General features: G+C 44.9%; 1 protein-coding gene across 3 annotated transcripts in view; it reads right to left on the minus strand.

Moving 5' to 3' along the window:
* The window catches only part of neurl4 (neuralized E3 ubiquitin protein ligase 4), a 36,459-nt gene extending 17,350 nt beyond the window's left edge, over positions 1-19,109 (minus strand). The window contains exons 1-18 of one of the 3 annotated variants that reach the window (XM_079490679.1): positions 18,904-19,109; positions 13,964-14,489; positions 13,585-13,644; positions 13,054-13,496; positions 12,346-12,457; positions 12,115-12,203; positions 11,936-12,008; positions 10,356-10,629; positions 7,821-8,002; positions 7,640-7,725; positions 7,196-7,358; positions 6,090-6,300; positions 5,697-5,773; positions 4,001-4,079; positions 3,681-3,713; positions 2,228-2,403; positions 1,653-1,781; positions 1,284-1,429 (exon numbers count right to left, since the gene is read on the minus strand). In XM_079490679.1, coding sequence (XP_079346805.1) covers positions 1,284-1,429; positions 1,653-1,781; positions 2,228-2,403; positions 3,681-3,713; positions 4,001-4,079; positions 5,697-5,773; positions 6,090-6,300; positions 7,196-7,358; positions 7,640-7,725; positions 7,821-8,002; positions 10,356-10,629; positions 11,936-12,008; positions 12,115-12,203; positions 12,346-12,457; positions 13,054-13,496; positions 13,585-13,644; positions 13,964-14,489; positions 18,904-19,068 — 3,024 coding nt within the window. In that variant the 5' untranslated portion in view covers positions 19,069-19,109. Of the gene's footprint in view, positions 1-1,283; positions 1,430-1,652; positions 1,782-2,227; positions 2,404-3,680; positions 3,717-4,000; positions 4,080-5,696; positions 5,774-6,089; positions 6,301-7,195; positions 7,359-7,639; positions 7,726-7,820; positions 8,003-10,355; positions 10,630-11,935; positions 12,009-12,114; positions 12,204-12,345; positions 12,458-13,053; positions 13,497-13,584; positions 13,645-13,963; positions 14,490-18,903 lie in introns of all 3 variants that reach the window. The other 2 variants (XM_079490678.1, XM_079490680.1) reach the window with 2 other exon arrangements.
* Positions 19,110-22,692: the final 3,583 nt, after the last annotated feature.

Consider the following 22,692-nt stretch of genomic DNA (forward strand, 5'->3'; position numbering starts at 1 on the left):
ATAATGGTTCAAGTGGTTAAAAGCTATAAGGTGACACAGACGCGTCCTCAAGTGTAAATGGGTTAAGGCCAGTGCTGACAGATCTGGCGAGAGAAATAAGCGAACATGTCTATGTCTATGAAAACAAGCTTGAAAGGAACGCCACAGGAGCACTCTAAACCTCTATGCATCGGCTATTTGAAAATAGCCGATCCACAAGCTGACAACGCACCGTCCGTGACACGTCGTGAGCTTTTAGATCTTCTATTTTCAAACAAAAAAAAGAAAAGAAAAGGTAAATATAGGTAAATACATTTTAACAACACAAATCTGGTATGGGGGTCCCTGACCAGATTTGACGCCCCCGTCCTTCACATGATAATGTACCAATAATAAACATTAATACAATAATAAACAGGCTTGGCAACAGTGCTTATAGCAAATTTATGCTTAGTCATATGACCATGCCACTCACTGACTTTCAGGTTTCCCCATTGGAAATCTGTTATCTATGGGGAGTGACACAGCCATGTGATGAAGTGGAAATTACCGGTAGGCTTTAGGGAGATTTTTGATTGATTCACACACAGGTTTACATTCAAATGTTTGAAGGGTAAATGTGTGACGGGTAACAAAGATTGTTGTGTATTGTACATTTAACAACAGGACAAATCTCAACTAAAATGCCATGAGCTTTACAATTAAAATGCTGAAAAAAAAGAGCCAATGAGCAAAAACTGATTTTCTCCTGAAGCCAATTACCATTTCCTTAACATATATGTTAAAAACCATGCCACCTTACGCACAAATGCGCACCTGCTTGTTTGTTTTTCCAATGAAACGTATTTGGTAGTAAGAGGGCAGCATCCGTCACAGAGAAATACGTAAATATGTACGGAATTGCAATTCCATATATACACGCCTATAAAACCCCAAAATCAGTACATATTACACGACTACTGTTTTGACCGCGTGATAGCCACGCGGCTATCACTAGTACAGAAGTGCTATTTCACCGTGGCTAGCTCGGGGTGGATTATTTACTATTCTGTCCATATCGGGTTACCACTCGGACAGAGCCGATATGAGTCAGCCGCTCGGAGTCCGCTCGGTGGCGTCTCCCGTGGCTCAAGTTCGGTAGAGACGGCGCCACTCCGTCTTTGTCAACATGGGGAGGATTTCAGTGTCATATGTACGGATTTTGGAGTTTTCTAGGCGTGTATCTACGGAATTGCAATTCCGTACATATTTACGCAGTGCTGTGAGGCTGGGTAGCAGCAGCTGTGCAGTGTCACCTTGCTCACCTCAAACAGTTCTTCTGTTCTGAGCTCCTTTGCACTGAAGACGATGCCATGAGCGTAGCCTCCTACTCGGACAGCTTGGCAGCCTTCTCCCAGCAGCACTACATTTTTACCATGCTTATTGTGGAGTCGATGGGCCACGCCAGCCACTGCGCACGCACACACACACACACACACACACACAGTCAATACCGTAGACACTTTTACACAAAACATGACAAGTAAACAACTAAGATCCAGGCGACAACGTCTGCGTTAATCAATGCGTCTGAAAGTACCTTTAAATGTCACGATCGTGACAACCCTAGGGTCACACACGCACATGCTCACATGCACACACACACAGACAGACACAGACACACGAACACATGCCTGGTGAGTGGATGGGGAAGCTCTTCTCTGTGATGTTGCTGGTGCAGAGGCTGTTGTCCAGTGGACCAGAGGAGCTGGTGATGGATACTTGCACACACTGACCATACAGGTCGATCACCGCAAACACCTCTGAGGGAGAGAGAGAGATCATCAGGGAGAAAGCGCTTTCAGGTGAAAAATAAAATGAAATTAAACAACTATATTAAGGGCAGATTCACACAGAGTCTGTTTGATTCAAACTGTTCCCGAATACGATTGCCTGGTCCCCACTGGCCATGATTCACATTGGCCTTGATTCTTCCGCACCCGAGTACACTTCATTCAACTGTATTCAATGCTTTCACATTGCATCGATTCGTATCCGAGTACACTTCAATCGGTCGCGAGACTACCTCCATGCGATCCCGGGAACGGTTGGGTGATCCACTCCGGGGAACGGTACGCAGCATTCACATTACCACAACATCTGCCAAGTGGTCCCGAGTGCACATGCAGGACCATAGTGTGAATCTGCCCTAAGATAGCATATAAAGAGGAAAAATAAAAAATCTAGTATTAAATAAAATTGCACTGACCTTTACCCGGCGGAAGGCCCGTGCAAGCGACCCCCTGGTCCACTCCATTGATGTAGTAGTGGAGGTCCCCGCTGGCCGAACGCATCATGCCTATACGGGAGCCAGTGGTCAGCGAGTCCAGGTCGCAGCCGTAGTTGTTGCGCATGGTGTTGCCGTCCTGCATGATGGCCGTGCCACTGAAGAGGACAGGAGAGAAGGCATCTGGCTGAGCTTCTTGTCCAGTGGACCAAGTTTACAAAGTGTTTGTTCCAACAAGTTAAACACATTAACTGCCAGGTATTCATTCATTAATTCTCCCGCCACTGCCAGTGGGTTTTTTCTTTTTTTTTTTAAGAGCCTTATTTTGAAGACCCATGGAACCCGAGACGAGAACCGGAATTAAACAAGCGCTGTGTGAAGTGACGGGCGATCTTATTTTCTTTCACCGGGAAATTTTATTTTGTAACCGTGATTTTTTTAGTTATGGGCCGTTGATAAAGCTTGTTTTGACCAAAGGCGCAATCTGGGAAAAGAGAAAAACGCATTTTGTAAATCTGTTTACATTGAGGCAGATGGAGACAGAGTTTTCACTTCCGGTTAATTTCCGGTTTTATCTGTCTCCTAGCAACCTAGAACCATTCATACTTTGGCGAAGAGCGCAATCAATGAAATGACGAGATATCTCGTCCATGGCATTGGACCGTTGGATTTCAAATGACGAGATATCTCGTCAATGGCAGTGAATGTGTTTACGTTTAACACATTTTAAAGACCATTTCAGTATATGTTAGCATGTTCAGAAGGGGATCTCGGATAATAAAATCAAAAGAAAGAGGTCCCGCACACACAACAAAAAATGTTGCTCGTCTTTACACGAAGCCCGCCAGAAACATAGAAAACGTAGGGTTAAATTAGTACCCTACCGCGCCAAACCTGGAATTCTCGTTTTAACAGCGATGTATTTTAATCAATAGTAGCATCGTTAGCTACTATTGCTAACCCAACAACATCAAGTGGGACATTTTGAAGATGCGTGCGCATCCACTTCAATTCTAAGGCCTGTATCTCAGAAACGACATTGAGGGGGCCGTTTCTGGTGAAAACAAGGGTTTTCAACGGGCTGTAGCAGGCGCGCTGACACTCGCGGTCAGGTTTTTCCACCGCCGAGCGAGACAACAACCGGTCATGACACCACACACAGCAGTTTGTCATTGTAACATCCAGTTACGGATATTTGGCTCTTCAAAGTAAGTGTTACGCGCGATTAAACCATGGCAATACGCGATCGAGGGATTAATTAATGGAGGCGGGAAATGGGTTAAGTCGACTTTTGGCTCGTTAGACCTTAATCAGAACAGACATCATGGCATGACAAAAAAAATGTGCATGTTCCAGACAGTGTGCGGGATCTCTTTCTTTGCTTTTATTATCAGAGATACCCTTCTGAACATTTGCACCATTTTGTCCTACGCACCTGTCATCAACCTTTGAGGTGTGCATCGGACTTCTTCTAAAAGTATATGTTAGCATGAAATACAAGACCAATTTCACCAGTATATATGAACACAATTGGAAAATGAGAATGGTGGAGAATAATGGATTTCAAACTAGCGATTCAGTTAGTCTCGAATATTGGGTTTTATTTAAAAGAGACTCTGAGACGTGACTTAAAAACATACACACTAAAATGTATCTATATAAAAAACCTCTTAAGGAAACGAGAAAACACAAATTTGTTACATTTCAAGAGTCTATTTCTAGGCCTGCAGGCACATTGCTGATGTTCAGCCGTACCTGAGCATCCAGGTGTCATAGTCTATGTCAGTCATAGTGTTGGGAAACTCCAGCTCCTCTGGCCTGATGGCTGTCACCCCTGGACACAAACATCATCAATTAAAGGTTAATGTTGCATTCACATGGAATCAGGCAACCCGGACTTCATTTTAGTGGACGGGAGCAGGATGGTAAACGGAACAGGACGGCACGGCAGCCAGAACCGGCGACGGTAACGGCAGACGGCATCAATGTTAAAATATTTAATATTTTTACCGTTCCGTGCCGTCCAGCAGGTGTTGCCGTTTGCCGTCTACCGCTTGCCTGATTCCATGTGAATGCAGCATAAAGTCCTTTATGCGACTATGTCACATACATCGCTGTATGCGAGATTTGTTCTCCGTTAACCCATTTCTTGGAGCGGTGAATAGAACAAACATAATTTATCTCTGCTGTCAGGGAGAAACCACCTAACTCCAAAATGTAAGTTTTTACTTAATTTTGTTATACAGTGAGCGAGTCGTGTTCGGTCAAGTTTTCCTCTGTGTGTGTGTGGGGACAGGAAATGAGGGGAGAGAGATGTGGAGTGACACGCAGCAAAGGTCGTGGGGATCGGGAGTCAAACCCGCGACCCGGGCCTGGTTCGGGCCGGTTCAATATTTTTTTTAACCAACACACAAGGGTGTTCAATAGCATTGATTTATGCAAAAAACTAAATGTACATTTTTTAGGAAATGAAAAATATCCATTTTTCAGGAAATGAAGAAAATCTTATATATTTTTTTAAACAATGCTGAATCGTCAAAGTTGGTATTGTGACTTTGTTTATATATTGTCAATTACTTGCTTGAGAGGGGGAGAGGTGGTGGAGTTAGCAGACAGTTTGAGGGTCCAGTGGAGTTAAGATGTTTAAGTGATTAAGTACTGTTTACTACTTTTCATTGGTTCAATATTGTATGTATGTATGTATGTATGTATGTATGTATGTATGTATGTATGTATGTATGTATGTATGTATGTATGTATGTATGTATGTATGTATGTGTGTGTGTGTGTGTGTGTGTGTGTGTGGTACTGAGAAAACTGTTGCGCCTTTCTTCGTCCTTTTTTTCAAACTTAACTACAGGAGCGGAGGTCTCAAAAACATAGAGGAAAACTTGACCGAACACGACTCGCTCACTGTATAACAAAATTAAGTAAAAACTTCTATAGACTGAGACTTAGGGAAACATTTTTCCTTTTATTTCATCATGCTCATAAAGTGCTCTGTGCTCAAAGTGCAATTTAAAAGCACTTTATGAGCATGATAGAATAAAAGGAAAAATGTTTCCCCAAGTCTCAGTCTATAGAAGTTTTTACTTCATTTTGTTATACAGTGAGCGAGTTGTGTTCGGTCAAGTTTTCCTCTGTGTTTTTGAGACCACCGCTCCTGTAGTTAAGTTTGCACGCAGCAAAGGTCGTGACTCGTGGGGATCGGGAGTCAAACCCGCGACTCGCTGTCAGGCTGGATTAGCAGACTAAGTGCCTGGAATGCTAGGCCAGCCTGGGCCTGGTTCAGGCCGGTTCAATATTTTTTTAACCAACACACAAGGGTGTTCAATAGCATTGATTTATGCAAAAAACAAAACAAAAAAAACCCCTCAAAAATGGAGTTAGGTGGTTTCCTCCTGACATCATGTGAATCTGTGTGCGTGTGAAAACAAGGCAGACACCATACCTGCTTCTATTGAGCCCGACCAGCGGTCCACCATTTTCTGGATGATTATTTCAAACAGCTCTCCATCTCGAAGGCACCTAAAGGCCAACGCAGAAAAATTAAAACATCCAAGGTAAGGAAATCTGCAATTAAATGTCAGAATAATGATTTGCTTTTTGTTATAATTTGCTTTGGTTGGACTACATGGCTGGATATGACCAAATATGACAGAAGAGACATGACGAAACATATTACTTTCCACGTCTCTCCTGAGTGTATATGGAGTAAATCAGAACTTAAATTAATTACAATGGGACGTTAATTCAAATAGAAAATGGTGAGCGTAAAAATGAAGTTCCAGCAGGACACAGACAGGAGTATTGGCAATGTGTGAAAATAAGTCTGCATGCCGACCTGTTGGAAATGACGATAGCGTCGTTGAACTCGCTGCGGCAGTTCTGCCGCAGGGCTGTGCGTCCGCCGTTGGTGATGACTGCGTTGGTGCCGTGCAGCTGGTGGAAGCGCAGGTCGTTGGCGGCGTTGGCCCCGCTAATGGAGCAGGGGCTTCCAGGGGACAGGACCGTTGGGCCCTCCGAGCTGTCCTCTGGGAGTGGGGGGAGGTCCGCTACCAGGAGAGAGGGAGACAAGAGGGGGGGCATGGTTTATAACAGGAGTGTGCAACTTTGACGATGGAGAGGGCCACTATAGTTCCACACTCACCCCAGAGGGCCACATTGCATATACTGTCGTAAATATAGCAGATCTACAACCTCAGTGCGACACGTTTTGAGATGCTATTTTTATATTATTCTTTTATGCATTTAGTTATACTTAACTGTATGAACTTAAATGCCAAGTACATTGGATATAAAAAAAGACAATAAACTGTAATACTACTAATAAAGACAGAGGTAATTAAATTATGTTTGCACGTTTGGAATTGCAACAGCTGAAATCAATAATATACCAGTATTCCATTATTAACCTGTGGACCGCATTAAGTGAAGGTGGGGTACGCATGTGGCCCCCGGGCCGCCAGTTGCCCATGTATGGTTTATAATGTGGTAAATAATTAGATTTGGAAGAAGAAGAAAAAAAGGTTGAACACAACTGCCAATTTTCGCAAATGGGAAGCCACCAGGGGATTTTGTCCTTGTCGCAGCACTAGCAGACTGCTAGTACTGTACAGTGCGAAGGGGATACTGTATATGGGAGACACTGTGAACCTCTGCACACGTTACTCTTCGCTGTCAGGTGAAAAGCAACAGCTGGTGACCTGTGTGTATCAGAGGAATGTGGTTGTCCACACTCTCCCCGGTACAACAGTGGGGGTTGGTAATGACCGGAGAACACATGGAAGGAACTAGCAACGGCTAAATTCTGAGAAAATTACACAGAGGCTCACAATTCACGAATAGTTTTACTCACTGGTTAATTGATTTTACACAGTTCTCCTTGACCAAGCAGGTTCTGTATTATCAGTGTAACGGGATCTCGTCTCATTTAATTCTCTCGCTCACCCATATCGTCCATGATGGTGGCCTGAGCAGCCTGGCCGTACAGGTCCACCACGGCATAGACGTTGGGAGGGATGTTCCAGGCGGCGGGACCCTGGGCCACACCGTTGACAAAGAAGTGAAGGCTACCGTCCTCTTTTCGCACCACGCCTACTGTGTCCCCCGCCTAAGGAGTGACAAGAGGGATGGGGGAGGAGTTGAAGTACAAAGGGTTACGAATACCATGCATGCACTAATTATAATTTAAGAGCACAAATTAATTGTTAATTGTTTGAGGTATTTAAATATATTCGTTTGAACTCAAAATGTATAATATTGTATTTAAATGAATGCGGACAGAAGAAAGCAAAAGAATAAAGTCAGTTAATTGTTCAATATGCTTAACTGAATGGCAGAGAGAAAAAAGCAGTGATTGACAGAGGGTGAACTAAAGTGTTTTCCACTGACTTTGAGCCTGTCCAGGTTATGTCCGTACTCGTCCAATATTGTGGTTCCATTGTGCATCACACCGTTCCCTGTCATCATCCATGTCCCTATAAGACCGGAGAGACATGTCCAGACAAGTCAAAACTTAACTTAAATTAAATTAAAAGGGACGTTAATTAAAATGGCAAAATGTGCATTTTACCTGAGCGCAAGTTGGTCATGGTGGAGGGCAGCTGCAGGTAGGCAGGGTTGTGTGTCGTCACGCCGATCTCGATGGAGCCTGCCCACTTGTCCACCATTTTGTCAATACGCACCTGGAATACCTCATTGGCGCGCAGCTGCCGGCTGCTGAGGACCACGCCGTGGTTAAAATCGTCGGTCGCACTGCCCGAGGGAAAAGGGTGTCAGCTTAAACTTATTTTTTGTCGCCGACGCTGTCAGGCTTGATTACCAGCCTAGGTCCCCAGATGGCTACTTTGAGGAAATATTCTGTAATGTTTGTTGCATATGCTGCATAAAGAGAGCTTAATACTAAACCTGTGTGAACCTAACACATTGTTTATAAACAATTAAAAAGATCATGTCCCATGCAATGCTACATAGTATGAATCATCAAAGAACCAACTAACCAATACTGAAAATCAAACACACCAACACGCGCCACATGCCAGACAATAGCTGATATAGGGCCAGATAGATCAGACCTGGGCATTACACGGTCCGGGGGCCAAATACGTCCCTTTGGCTGACTCTGACCGCCCCGTGAAAGGTTACTTGAAACGTACGTTCTAATTTTACCTTAGCGTGGCCTAAAGCTGCATTGCCTTTATTTTGAAGGCTGTTTATTCACATATACGCAATCATTGATAAACTGTTACCTTCTTTGTCACACCTCAAAAATGTCCACTCATGCCAAAAAAAGAAAGGTGGATGCCGAATGCAGATATTTCAACAATATATGGACTACTAACTATTTATTTACTGAAGTCAGAGGTAATAATTATAACGTATATATATATATACTCTTACTAGCTTGTCAAAACAATGACATTTACTGCTTTTTATATATATTTTCTTTCTTTTCAAAATCTTTTTATTCAGGTTTTTCGACAGTAGCCCAGGGGCAAGTATTAGACAGACATATGAAATATAAAAATAAAACTCAATCCCCTATCCCACCCTCCCCCCACCCACAATCCCAAGGATAGTCGGAACAGTCTGGAGGAAATAAAATAAATATATATATACATACACACATACACAAAATACATGCATACATAATTACAAAAAATAAAAAATATATAATAAAATAAAAAAGCAGATTTTTCATAGAGCAGATTTTGTTTCTGTTGTGGTTTGGCGTTGGCCGAGGCATAGGCACGGCACACTATGCAGTTTGTGTGTTGTGGTAGAATGTCATAAACGGGCCCCAGGTCTTGTAAAACTTTTTCTCAGAGCCGGCAATTGAAAACCTTAACATCTCCAACTCGAGACAGGACATTATATCACGAAGCCACTGACGGAGCACGGGCGGGGCAGCATCCTTCCATTTGAGCAGAATGGCACGCCTAGCGAGCAACAAGGCAAAGTCGACCATACGACACTCTATGCGTGTTAGAGGAAGGTCATCCCTTCCAGCAGTGCCAAGTAGAGCCACTAAGGGATCTGGGTCTAGATTTTGATGTAGAATGTTGGATAGAGTATTGAACACATTCCCCCAAAATGGTTGTAATTTAGGACACATCCAATACTGATGGATCAAAGTTGCATCACCGCTCCTGCACTTGTCACAGGTAGGAGTTACATCAGGATAAATACTAGCCAGTCTAGCCTTAGACATATGAGCTCTATGGACTATTTTAAACTGCACTAAGCAATGTCGTGCACAAAGAGAAGACTTATGTATAGAAGAAAAAATAGAATCCCAAACTTCATCAGACAGTGTGAGGCCCAGATCATGTTCCCAGTCAGCCTTTATCTTATCTAAGGGCGCTGGCCTCGAATTTGAAATGATATCATATAATATTGAAATGGCGCCCTTAATCGCCGGGTCAAAAGACAGAAATTCATCAATAGGGTTAGCATTAGGCTTATTAGGGAAGTCAGGTAGTATAGAGCTCACATAATGTCGGGCCTGCAAAAATCTGTAGAAGTGTGGTCTAGGTAGACTATATTTCTTTGAAATTTGATCAAAGGATGCAAAGCTCCCCTCTATAAACAGGTCTTTAAACCATTTGATGCCCTTTCCATGCCAACTCTGAAAGGTCATGTCTTGCGTTGATGGAACAAAAAGGTGGTTGGAAGCAACAGGACTGACCAGGGAGAGGTCTCTATAATTATAAGTTTTCCTGAACTGGGCCCACACTCTCAGCGTATGACGCACCACCGGGTTAGTTATTGAATCAGGCAGGGGGATATATTTTATATTATGCAGAATTGAGTTCAGCCTTTTTTTGGCCCGGCCCTCCACAATGTTTTCCCATTTCTCATTAGGCCCCTTGGGAAAAATAATTGCCCACCCCTGAGATAGATAGATGCTTTATTTGTCCTTGATCCTGGAAATTCATTTTGGGCCAAGCATCCATCAGGACACAAAATGAAAACCACATTGACACTACTACAGAACTCCTCTCTTACAGAAGGAAAATATAATAGGCTACCAGTCACAGCAAGGGGGGGGGGGGGGGGGGGGGGGCAGAGACATTATAACTAAACACGGAGGAGGAGGCAGACTCACTGTGGTCGCAGAGCTGTCCTGCCGTCGCTGATGATGGCGGCTTTCTGGCCACAGTTGGAGTGGAAGAGCAAGCGGTCGGTCCCTTCGAGATCCGGGGTGAGGGAGAGGGCGGGACGGGGCCGGCCCACGTCGGGCGACAGGGCCCTCATGATGGCGTTGTTGCGTCTGAGGCGGTCGCTGTGGTTGTGGTTGTGGACGATGGTGACCTTGACAGCCATGCCGTACAGGTCCACCACGCCGTACACCACGGCCGGCGTCTGGGCTGCTGCTACTCCTGGTGGAGAGGGTCACAACCAGTGTTGTTTTTGGCAGCAAATTTCAATTTTAATTTTAGTCATAGTCTCTTTATAGTCATAGTTTTAGTCACATTTTAGTCACCTGGAATGTTTTAGTCAGTGTTTAGTTAGCCTCGGAAACCCAGACGTTTTTATTTCCAGGGGGAAAAAAAAAAGTCTGGGGCCGAGTCCACTTCAAATCGGCATACAGTAGCGCTTAATTAATTAGTCTCATGTCGCGCAGCTGCATCTAGATTCTCCCGGCGGATCCTGCCGGGAGCTACCTATGCCATAGAAAGCATAGGTGGACCCCAGTCTAGTGTTTAGTGAATCTAGTTTTAGTCGACTAAATGTCATAAGATTTTAGTCGACTAAATCTGCAGTTGATTTAGTCGAACAAAATGCATTTTGGCGGTGCCTTGATGCCGTTGTAATAATGCCGTCGTTGTAATAGCCGAACTACAAGCCCACAACGCGTTGTGGGATTGTAGATCGGCTATTTTCAGCATGCAACTAATTGTAAAATGACTTATACTGGATCTCTTGTCCACTAGTCCATTCCTAACATTTTAGTCTAGTTTTTATTTGTTGACGAAATTGTCAGTATATTTAGTTTTAGTCATCATAGCTTAGTTTTTATTTAGTTTCCATGTAGTTTTCGTCAGTGAAAAAAGGTAGTCGACGGACATTTTTCGTCTTAGTTTTAGTCGACGAAATCAACACTGGTCACGACAGATGAAGAACTGGGGTGTTCTCTCGATAACCGGGGATAATCTTGCATCGGCTCATAACGTACTGCAGTGGTTCTCAAAGTGGGGTTTTGGGACCCCCCATGGGTCCTTGAGGGAGTTCCATGGGGTCCCCAGCTAAATGATAGTTAGGAACCAAATGGACCCTTTATGGGACTGTAATTCAGAAAGTGTACAAATGGAACCAAATGGATTTGGTTCTATTTGTACACATTACAATATAAATTGCGGTCCCAGAGCCTTATGGGGGTCCTTCGCATACCTTTTAAAATGGGGGTAATAAAGTGTCATTTTGGCATGACATGATAATGTTTGAGAACCAATGACATACTGGTTATTTAAATCAAAAAGAGTTAAATTATAGGGCATTTAAAAACAGTAACTTTCCCCTCCGTTCCTAACAAATTAACTTAGATTTTGACCCGTTTTTTAAACATAATTATGTAAAATACATATATTATCACACCATCATTATCAAAAGGAAAAAATGCAAGAAAGGCAGCGGCTTATCCACCCGTCACTGGGGCTTTGTTCCAAATAGGCCTGGATCTCTCACCTTGGTCAATGCCATTGATGTAGAAGTGGAGCGCCCCACTGGCCTTGCGCATCAGCCCTATGTGGTCCCCTTCCTAAAACGACATGGAGAGGGAGTGTGAGGTTAATGATGGATTTACAGGTGTTATATGAGCCATCTGCACTCTGCATATTATGTGTTTGTAATGCGTGGCTGCTAACCTGAAGTTCATCCAGGCTGAATTCACAGTATTCCCGGCGGGTCCCTTTCCCATTGGTCAGGATCCCACAGCCACTCATCATGATTGTTCCTGGCAAAACGAGCCAAAACATTGACTAAAAGCGCAGACACGTTACGTGGGAATGGTCTATGAAGATTACAGTGTGTGTGTGTGTGTGTGTGTGTGTGTGTGTGTGTGTGTGTGTGTGTGTGTGTGTGTGTGTGTGTGTTACCTGAGCGTAGATTGGTCATGGTAGCTGGATAGTCCAGGTTATTGGGGTTGTGTGTTGTCACACCAATCTCTATGGAGCCTGACCACTTGTCCACCAGTTTATCGATGCGAATCTGAGGACATGTTGGTAACATGTTTAATTATGCATGTTGGGTTTAATTACAGTCCTGCCCCAAAAGCATGATATTTTTAAGCGCAGCCTTGAGCGCAGTGAGATGAATATTAATTAACTCCTCCTGCCCTCATGTCGCACCATATGGAGATTGAGGGATTAACTCCAACATCTGATAAGAAAGAAATAGAGGATGCACTGTGCTTGAACCCCTTTCCCAGCAATATTAATTCTTATCTTTTCTCATATTTTCTTTAAAACGATAAGAAAATAGTTACGTAAATGTGAAGTCAAGTAGCTAACATCATGACAGGCTAATAGTAATAGAAAATTGATATACTACATACAATTAGGCCCCATTTACACTGGCAGACAAATCTAGCCTGAATCAGATCTGTGCCACATCAAGATTGAAATCCGATTGGTTTAAATGGTCACATGACTCATTTAGACAAATCAGATTCCAATCTGGATGTGGCTCAGATCTGATTCAGGCTGGATTTGGCTGCCAGTGTAAATGGGGCCTTAGAGTTGTCAGAAGTGGTCATTGCTATCATATAGTTCTATGCTTTGTGAATGACCCCCCCCCCCCCCCACCTCAAACATCTCGTTGTGTCGGAGCGGCCGATTGGTCATGACCACGCCGTTGTTGAACTCGTCCAGAGGCCTACGGCGCTCCGCCGTCTTGTTGTTGTTGCTCAGCTTGATCAGCGTGCCGCACTTCTCGTGGAACAGCAGCGCATCATTGGTGGTCATGACGCCCGTCATGGGCCCTTGTCCCGCCCCTATGTTTCCGGCAGGACTGTTATTGGTGCTTCCTCCTCCTCCTCCTCCACCTCCTCCTCCGGGCCCGCCCCCGCTGTCACCCACGCCTCCTCCGCTGCTGCCTCTGTCGCCCCTGGAAGAGGAGTCCGTCCCTGTAGCTCCTGTGCTTGCTCCTCCCCCACCATCAACGCCTCCTCCCCCACTCTCGTCCTCGGAGCGATAGAGAGACACTATTGCGTTGTTGAACACATCGAAGAGCTGGTGCTCTGTCAGAACTGGAGGGAAGGGGGTGGAGGGTAAGTCAATAACACTGGTCGTGTTGCGTCAAGCCCAACAAAAGCTCCTTGTGGTGGATTATCTTACCTGTTTCGGACTCCAAGTTGTTGGGGAATTTATCTGGTCTGCTGCAGGTAAGCTCAGGCACTGATGGAGAGAGAATCCAGGGTTAGGAAGGGTGTTCTACAGTGCCAACATACAAAGCACAAATACCATAATATAGACTGAAGAAGGCAGTAATGGCTGCTAAGCGTGGGTTGGCTTATGAACTAGCCACTTCAATAAAGGCTTTTTAAGTTATTTCGCCAGAAGAGTGCCTTGGTTTCTTTTTCCTAATATTTGCATGTTTGTAGTCCCCCACCGAAGAGCACCTTCACTACACTTTTTTTTCTTTTTAACTTCCGAGCACCCAGACTTCTTCCTTTTTCACACAAAGCACAGTTCTGAAAAAGGACCCTATCCCTACCTTCGTCACCATTCAGCGTCCCATTCAGCGTCGCCACATTCACCAGCGCTGCCATTCCCCCATCGTCACGCGACCCGCAGACCACCACCTCCTCCTCCTCCTCCTCTTCATCCTCGTCCTCCTCCTCCTCTTCCCGCTCGACACCCCTGTCGAGTGCCTCTCTCTCGGTGGAGGGCGGGGGCGGTTCGCAGCTCACCACCGTCACCTGGGTGCACTTGCCGTACAGGTCCACCACGGCCCAGAGTCGCGGCGGCAGGCCGCTTGCGGCCGCTCCACAGTCCTGCCCGTTCACCCACAGGTGGAGTTCGCCGCGCGCGCTGCGCTGGATGCCTACGCGGTCGCCCTCTGCCAGCTGGTCCAGGTCGCGGCCGTACTCCTCCAGCACCGAGCGGCCATCGCGGAGCACCGAGCAGCCCGACACGATCCAGGAGCCGCCCTTCAGGCCCGTGGCGCTGCTGGGGAAGTCCAGCGCCGCCGGGTCCAGCGCCGTCACACCGATCTCAATGGAGCCGCTCCACGAGTTCACCTGAGGTAGGTGGGAAGGGGAGAGAGGGACACAGGGTTAGAATTAGCATCTAGAATTGCAACGTTTAGAAACATGAAGGTCAGTGGGGGTTCCAGGAACTACATAGTCGTGTCACAATAGCATTCAATCAATAGACGGAAATTGAATATCCCACATTTGAACAAAGGTGAAAACGTAACAATTAAATTGGACAGATAAAAGGGAAGGCTAAACCCCAAATCTAGTCAAGTCTAGATGAATAGTTATCGCTAGCACATTGGAGAGGCCCCAACATGGTTGCCAATCCATCATGCCTTGTGACATCATGGAGACCCTTAGATCTCCATATATGGATCTGACCTTGTGACATCATGGAGACCCTTAACGCCTCCATATATGGTCACGCCTCATGACATCACATCACCATATATGGCCATCTCCATATATGAAGATCACGACACTGACCTCATCTAACCCTGGATAACCATACATGGAGAACACTGGATCGTCACCTAGATCTTCCGGCCAGCAACTCTTGTTGATCTGACTTCATCAAACCCTGTACACTCAAGACACGCTCCATATATGGCCAGTACAGAATTAATTCCGTATGTTGATCTGACCCCCCCATGCCAAAGCGCCAGGCGCATGCGTGCACACAACCTTGCCCTAAAGCGTTCTCGACCTCAGGGCGTCTTACTGGTATATATACTGTATCTAGAGAGGTAACGGGAAATCCCCGGTAATGTCACGGTCACCTCCATGTTAAGTAAACTATGCTTAAACGGTTAAACCTAACCATATTACTAACCTTTTTTTTCTTCTTTTTTTTTTAATGTTTTTTTTTGTGGCTTTCACCTTTATTTTATATTTTTTATGGAGGGACAGACAGTAGGCTGACAGGAAATGGGGAGAGAGATGGGGGGATTGATGCAGTAAAGGCCGTCGGGATCGGGAGTCGAACCCGCGGCACACTGCCAGACTGGATTGCCAGCCATGGTGCCTGGACCACTGAGCCACGGCCCAGGCCATATTACTAACCTTAACCTCAGTAAAACGGTGCCAAAACCTAAACCTATTCCTAAACTTACCCCCAGTAAAAATATGCCTAACCCTAAACTTATTTCTCACCTTATTCTCAGTAAAACAAAATAATTTAGAATACAAGAACCGCCGCACCGAGGAAAAAATAAGAGGGCGAGATGGATTGTGGACGACGGTACCCGTTACCTGTGCAAGCACGCGAGTCAAAACCGTTTTTGCTCGTTCATGTGTCTAAGCAAAGCTGTAGTAAGCTGCAGAACCAAGATCGTCCACCATGACTAAGGCGCTTCAATTCTCCCTCTCGTTTCAGGGGGCTTGGTTCAAGTCCTGACTCATGCAATTAACATTTAACACCCTGACAACCAAAAACCTGCTTTGGTGGTGGTCCATAGGTCATATGAACTAGATAAAACAAGTAATCATGAACTCTGTAATTTAGTTGGCCTAAAGCCTACAATTTTTTATGACAACACACTTTGTGCGGATTGTTTGCAGTAAGTCTACAGTACAAGCACGGCAAATATTTGGAAATAATACCCGGTCAGGTCTCGTGATTTTGAATGCCAACTGAGCTCTTCATTGCAAAACCCAGTCTATCCCTGTGTGACTTTCAACTGATTCCTTTAACTGACTTCTTCTCATAGACACAAGAATCAACAGCAATTTACCAGCAATTAACACCCCCCCCCCCCCCATAGTTGTTAGAACGGTTTTGACCTGAATGTTCACCTATATTTGCCCTCAACCAAGCTCCAGCCTTTGGTCATGTAATGGTAAAGTAAACATACAGTACATGCTCAGTGCTCACTGGACTATGAATGATTCATCCCTCATCATCCATTTCCCCTTGTCCCCCTCTTCTCTGTGTCCTCGTCTAGTGTTCTAAGGCAGGGGCTCCCCGGCAATGCTTTGGCCATGTCTCGCGACCCCCCCCCCCCCCCCCCCCCCCCCCCACCCACCGTACACCCAATATAAATTGGCCGCTACAATAACCTTAATAATAGAGAAAATACATCATAAATAAATACTGAAACGTATGTACCTATGTGTACTATGTACACATAGGTATTTCCATGTGTACATTTGCCAGCCATTAATCTGGGAACCCTCAAAAATAATTTGGCGACCCCCAGGTTGAGAACCCCTGTTCTTATTTTTATTAAAAGGTAATAAGCAGTTGGTCAAGCTGTTCTGCTGTTGCATATTATATACAGTATTCATGGTGCATCTGCAGAGAACCCCTGTTCTAAGGTAGCCCAGGTTTATAGGTTAATGGATCTACCCGTCTTGTTTTTCTCCCCATAATAAGGGGGAGAAAAGACTTCCGCACACTCTGTTAGGATTTAGCGACAACAAGGCAGTAGACGTAGAAGGAGAGACACCCGCACACTGCCACTTGCTGGTTCAAGAGCATTTATTAGTAAAGCAATAGCAACGTTTCGGTCTTGCAGGAAACAAAACAGGAATTCTAATATTATTATAATGTTGTCAGTCTTAAACCGCCAGATACACAAAGAGAAAGATGAGTCATGGTATGTTCTGAGACATTTGATCCTGAATGAAATACAGACACTTGGTGGTTAGGTTCATATTGGTACTATCACTTTATGTATGACCTTAAATACACTCCTCTGCCATCACACTAGAACAAACACTTTACTGAGAAGAATAGAAATTATTGTGAATATACTGTACCGCATTCCACACATTAAATAAGTAATATCCACTGCTAAGTGACATATCTTAATTGCACAAGAGACTGAGGTACTCTGCCTTATTTCTATTCAATGTTTTGAATACAGAATTATGTAAATAATACATTATTTGATATTAATTGTCCTGCACACACACACACACACACACACACACACACACACACACACACACACACACACACACACACACACACACACACACACACACACACACACACACACACACACACACACACACACACGTTTGGATTCAGGCTGAGACTTCAGTGTAGGGAGGAAGTGCCTTATATTTCAAACCTCAAATGGACCAACAAAGTATTGCAGAACCGTGACATCTGCTACCATTTAGTTTGAAGTTGGTGTTCATAAACGTTTTAGAATTGTATGATTCTAACACATCACAAGACACTCTATTCTGCACAGTAAGTGTCTGACTAAACGTAATCTTAATATCCAATTCCGACAAATGGTAATCTCCCAGCAAACCATTCACTTGTTCTCATCAATAACAGTACAGTAATCGTGTCCCAGCTTCCAATAAAGCTCAATGCAAGTCAATACAAACACAGAACGAGCAGCCCTGCAAAGCTACTGGCTCTGTGCTGGAAAGGTATTGATTTGTTTTAGGCAAGTGATGATGCATGTGAGCTGGCCTCAGTGGCTTGTATTTTGAGGTCAACTCGACCTCAATCGCACGCACAAATATTAGGAAGACTTTGGCTTCAGTTCTTACAAGGTTAATTCCTGCATTCTGCTAGGACCGACAGACGTAGAGATATGCAAGCAATAGTAGCAAACGTCCTGTTATCTAGCAAGGGGGTCAAGTTCAATGTGGCAGCAAACATGAGGACACGTGAGGACACCAACGGAAACAAGCCGAAAGTCTTTACTGGTTTCATCCTTTTAGCAGACCTTGTATTGTACTGTAATTCCCTGTGCCTGTCCTTGCAAACTGTTAATAAAGTATTCAATCAATCAATCATCTCTGGCCCTGCTGGGTAGATGTCAGTGACACTTAAATAACGCAATGACTGCCCCTGAAGATATACAGTTATACGCACACAGAGAGGAGCTGCCAGGATCAGCAACCCACTCATCCAAAACAACAGGCTACCCAGAGTAAGGTTAAGGTTAACTAGTAGCAAGTTAACAGCTCAGTGAACAGCTGACACACACACACACACACACACACACACACACACACACACACACACACACACACACACACACACAAAGCTAACAAGCCGACAGAGGGTCTTAATTTGAAGCTGCTATAGTTAGCAAATAGGCTAACATGTTAGCGACAAACCAAAATAGGCAACTTAAGGCAGGTAAAGGTTAGCTATCAGTGACTTGTGTAGCGTTTAACGTGCTGTGTGTAGCCACACTGACAGCTCCTGCCTCCTAGCTGTAGCGTCTATTAATCACAGTATGACACTGCCTGCCTGTCTGTCTGCTCATCAACAACAACAGCAGCAGCAGCACCAGGCAGGTGGTCAGCCCAGCCGCCCTTATGTCCATCCGTGCAACAACGCCCTGGCAACGAGCACAGCAGCCCCACACTGCGGACAACAAGACCCCGTCCCACCAGCACCGTGCACCGCGCATTCCTGCTGCTCCCTCCGCTCCGCTCCACACACACAGTGACAGCTACTAGCTCCGCTCTCAGTGTTTACCTTCCTATCGATGCGGACGGTGAACACATCGCGGTCCCTCAGCGGCTCCCGGCTCAGAACCAGGCCATGGTTGAATTCCTGCACCGGCTGGTTGCGTTGAGCGGTTCGGTTGGAGTTGGACAGGCCGATCAGCTTTCCGCTGCGCGGATGCAGCTCAGCCGCCATTTTCACTGGGCGGCGTTGGTTCACGACACCTCGGCGGCTTTGCGACAGTATGCGATCATTACGCAGCGGTAGTCTCGCGTGGTCAGAGCATAATCTGATATGGCGAGAATGGTGCATGGCATGGGTGTATTAGATATTATTATATTAAAGCAGTGTTGTGCATTTGAGCCACGGACCACCATTTGATGAGATTATGCCTCAGACACAAAACATTTAATATGTTATTGCCGTTGGATAAGATTTCGTCTACATTTCCATGCTGTAGCCTATTGATGTTGGTACTGTAAATGTGGGTTTACTACAAATTGTAAGGACCTGGCCTAGGGACCTGGCTGAAAGCACCACAGACAATGAATATAAAGGTATAAGAGGGCAATCTTTATTAAGGTAAATACTCAGTGGGCTAAATAATAATACAATGACGAGGCAAAGCAGTGTTACAATATGTCATTTGTCATTTCACACATTACATTATATAAATAAAGCACTATCAAAGAGATTCTAGAACAAGAGGCGAAACTCCTCAAATACTTGGAATCACCACTAGATGGCGCAGCGGTAGCGCTGCGCTGCAATATGGCGGCACGCTTTGCCTATGTAATGCCTCAAAGTCAAACACGCACGTAAATATGCACGGGCGCGCGCAAACATGCATGCGCACACATGCACCCTGATATTCGCAATGAATATGCTACTAATGTTAATGTGTATAGCCTAGTCTACACTCAAAGTGGCAAATTCTAGTTTGTTTTTTTGAAAAGGTCTATATATCCCTAGATAATATTTCAACATGATAGCCCTATCTGCCTTCAATGACACCAACTAACTGTTTTTTGAATAGTACATGTCATACAGTGGGAAAAAATGAAGAATTCTCTCTCTTTCACTCACTTTAATCAATAAACATCATCATCATCATCACTGTCATATAATATCAATTATTCAGTATTCATCATCGTCATCATTATCATCATCGTAATCACTTTACTTTACTTATATATAACCACATGAACCCTAGCATGCATATTCTGGGGCAAACATTCAGCAAACACGACATCGTGTGAAACGATGTGAACAGCTATTTTTAGTGAAGAGATTTGGTGTAGAGTAAATAAAAAATCACACCCGTGTGAACTGAGTGGTGTAAGGTATTATATAGCCTGATCAGCTCTGACGTAATTAAATCAGCTCTGACGTAATGAAATCACACCCGGGTGAACTGGGTGACCGTAGCAACCATGCTCATTTTTTGAGCACAGACAGACTAAATAATGAAATCACACCCGGATGAACAGGGTGAACATAGCAACCATGCTCATTTTTTCTGCACTAACAAAGCCAGTTGTAGGAGTGGTTTACACCACTCAAAAAAGGACTCACAAAGGAAATCAAAGAACATCATCATAAACTCCATGATACTAAAGGGCGAGGTTGCATGCACGCATCCGCCTGGGTGATGGCAGACTGCTGGGAGAGCGCTGGCGCTTTGGCATGGGGGGTCAGATCAACATATGGAATGTCAGAACGGGTCAGCTCCATATGTACAGTAGATCTAAGGGTGGCAGTGGGGGTAGTGTCTTGAGTGTACAGGGTTTGATGAGGTCAGATCAACATATGGAATGTCAGAATGGGTCAGCTACATATACTGTATGTCCGTCAGTCCCTCACGCATCATGACATGTCACGCCACCATATATGTCCGGCAGTCCGTCACGCCTTAAGTTGTGACACGTTCCATATGGCCGCCTCCATATATGAAGATCACAACACTGACCTCATCAAACCCTGGATAGCCATACATGGAGAAGACTGGATCATCACCTAGAGCTGCATATATGGACTCGGCCAGCAACTCTACATCTGTCCTCAAACCCTTAGATCTCCACATATGGAGCTGACCTGTTCTGACATTCCATGTTGATCCTTCGCCACCTTCCTCTTCGATGTTTCCCTTTTGACTGATACCTGTCCATTCAAACTCTAGACGGGCCCACCCCAAAGTTATTAGTTCAGCCGCTGGCCGAGGGGCCAGGTAGGGCCGGCCTACCTGGGCCCTCATCAAACCCTGTACACTCAAGACATGCTCCATATATGGCCAGACCTCATCAAACCCTGTACACTCAAGACACTGCCCCCACTGCCACCCTTAGATCTCCAGGTGGTGTGATGTCACAAGGCGTGATGGACTGACAGTCATATATGGAGGCGTGACTGATGGCGCGACAGATGGGTTTGGCAGGTTTTCATAGTAATCTGCGACCTATGGTCGCAATCAGGGGACTTGATCTAGAGTTTTGTAACACTTCCGACAGCATCCAGGCTGTGCACTGCATGCCAGTCTCTTGCAAGCTGTTGAGATACAATTTCAGTGGATATCTTGCCTTGCTGTTACTGTGAAAACCTTGGTTTTCCCCTGAAAGTGTTGGAGGGTTTGCTGATAAACTTTCAGCTCATCTTTGGTGCTGATACTTGACAGGAACTTTCCTGACAATTTCCCATAGGTGTCCTGTCTTCCACATGATAAGTGAGGGCCACCCACCCTTGCATCTCTTCCATTTTGTAGCCTGGCTTGGCCAGCCTCATAGCGGGGAATCACTGAAGATTCCTCCCCGCATATGACATTATTGAGAGTGTAATAAAAATGAAGAAGTAGCCAGGTCGAAACGCACCCGTTGCTTGTCCATGAGACACAACAGTGTTGAAGGAAAGTGTTTCAGTCTGTTTAAGAAAAAAGGTTAAAGGTCTTCAGCACCCGGGAATTGAGTACATCACAATGATCCCTGTATGAATCATACAGACAGTGGTCATTATGAACTGAATGAAAGTGCCTCTTCATCAACTTTTCCCACATGCTCACCAGGAGAGGGCGTGGTTAAGTCATTTTTTGTGTTGAGGGCTTTTTGTGTGCCACATTTGGTTCCTCCAACAGTGGTTTTCAACAGATTTTGACCCAGGGACCACCAACCTGACAAAAGAGCAACCTGGGGACCACCACTATAGAGAGTATGCGCATGCTTAAAGTGAATGGCACATCGAGTGGCAAATCGAGTGGCAAAGCAACAGGCAAAGTGAGTTTAACATCGTTTAATGTTGTTTAATGCAATCAGATATGACTTTTCTGTGTGGATGTATGGGCTGTCAAGGCCAGAAAGTAGTTTTTTGCCACTCAGTAGGCGTTCCTGCATAACTTCCTGGTTTGATGATGATGTCACGCGCATACCCTCTATTGTGTTGGGTGGGTCCATCATAGACCCACGCACCAGACAGACACAATAGTGGTGGGGGGGTTCATGCAACATTCCATTGTTATTTTGATCAACTTTTGCTTCTCTCTCCTACCAGGCAGGAGAGATAACAGGTAAACGTTGATCAAAATAACAATTCTTCTACATTCTCTAGTTGTGTAGACTTGTAAATTAAGTAATGCAGATGTTTAACAATGATTTAACTCTTGAGAGTGTAAATTAAACCAAATGGGTTACATCCGAGAGTTAAAGATCTAATAAGGGTCCAAGGGTCATTTAGCTGGGGACAACCTGGAAACCTCTCAAGGACCACTGGTGGTCCCCAGAGTCCGGACCACTGCTCTAATAAGACCTAATGACCTTCCATGCAGAGTGCAGA

The sequence above is a fragment of the Electrona antarctica genome (genome assembly GCF_951216825.1).
Source record: "Electrona antarctica genome assembly, chromosome: 21".
Taxonomy (NCBI): domain Eukaryota; kingdom Metazoa; phylum Chordata; class Actinopteri; order Myctophiformes; family Myctophidae; genus Electrona; species Electrona antarctica.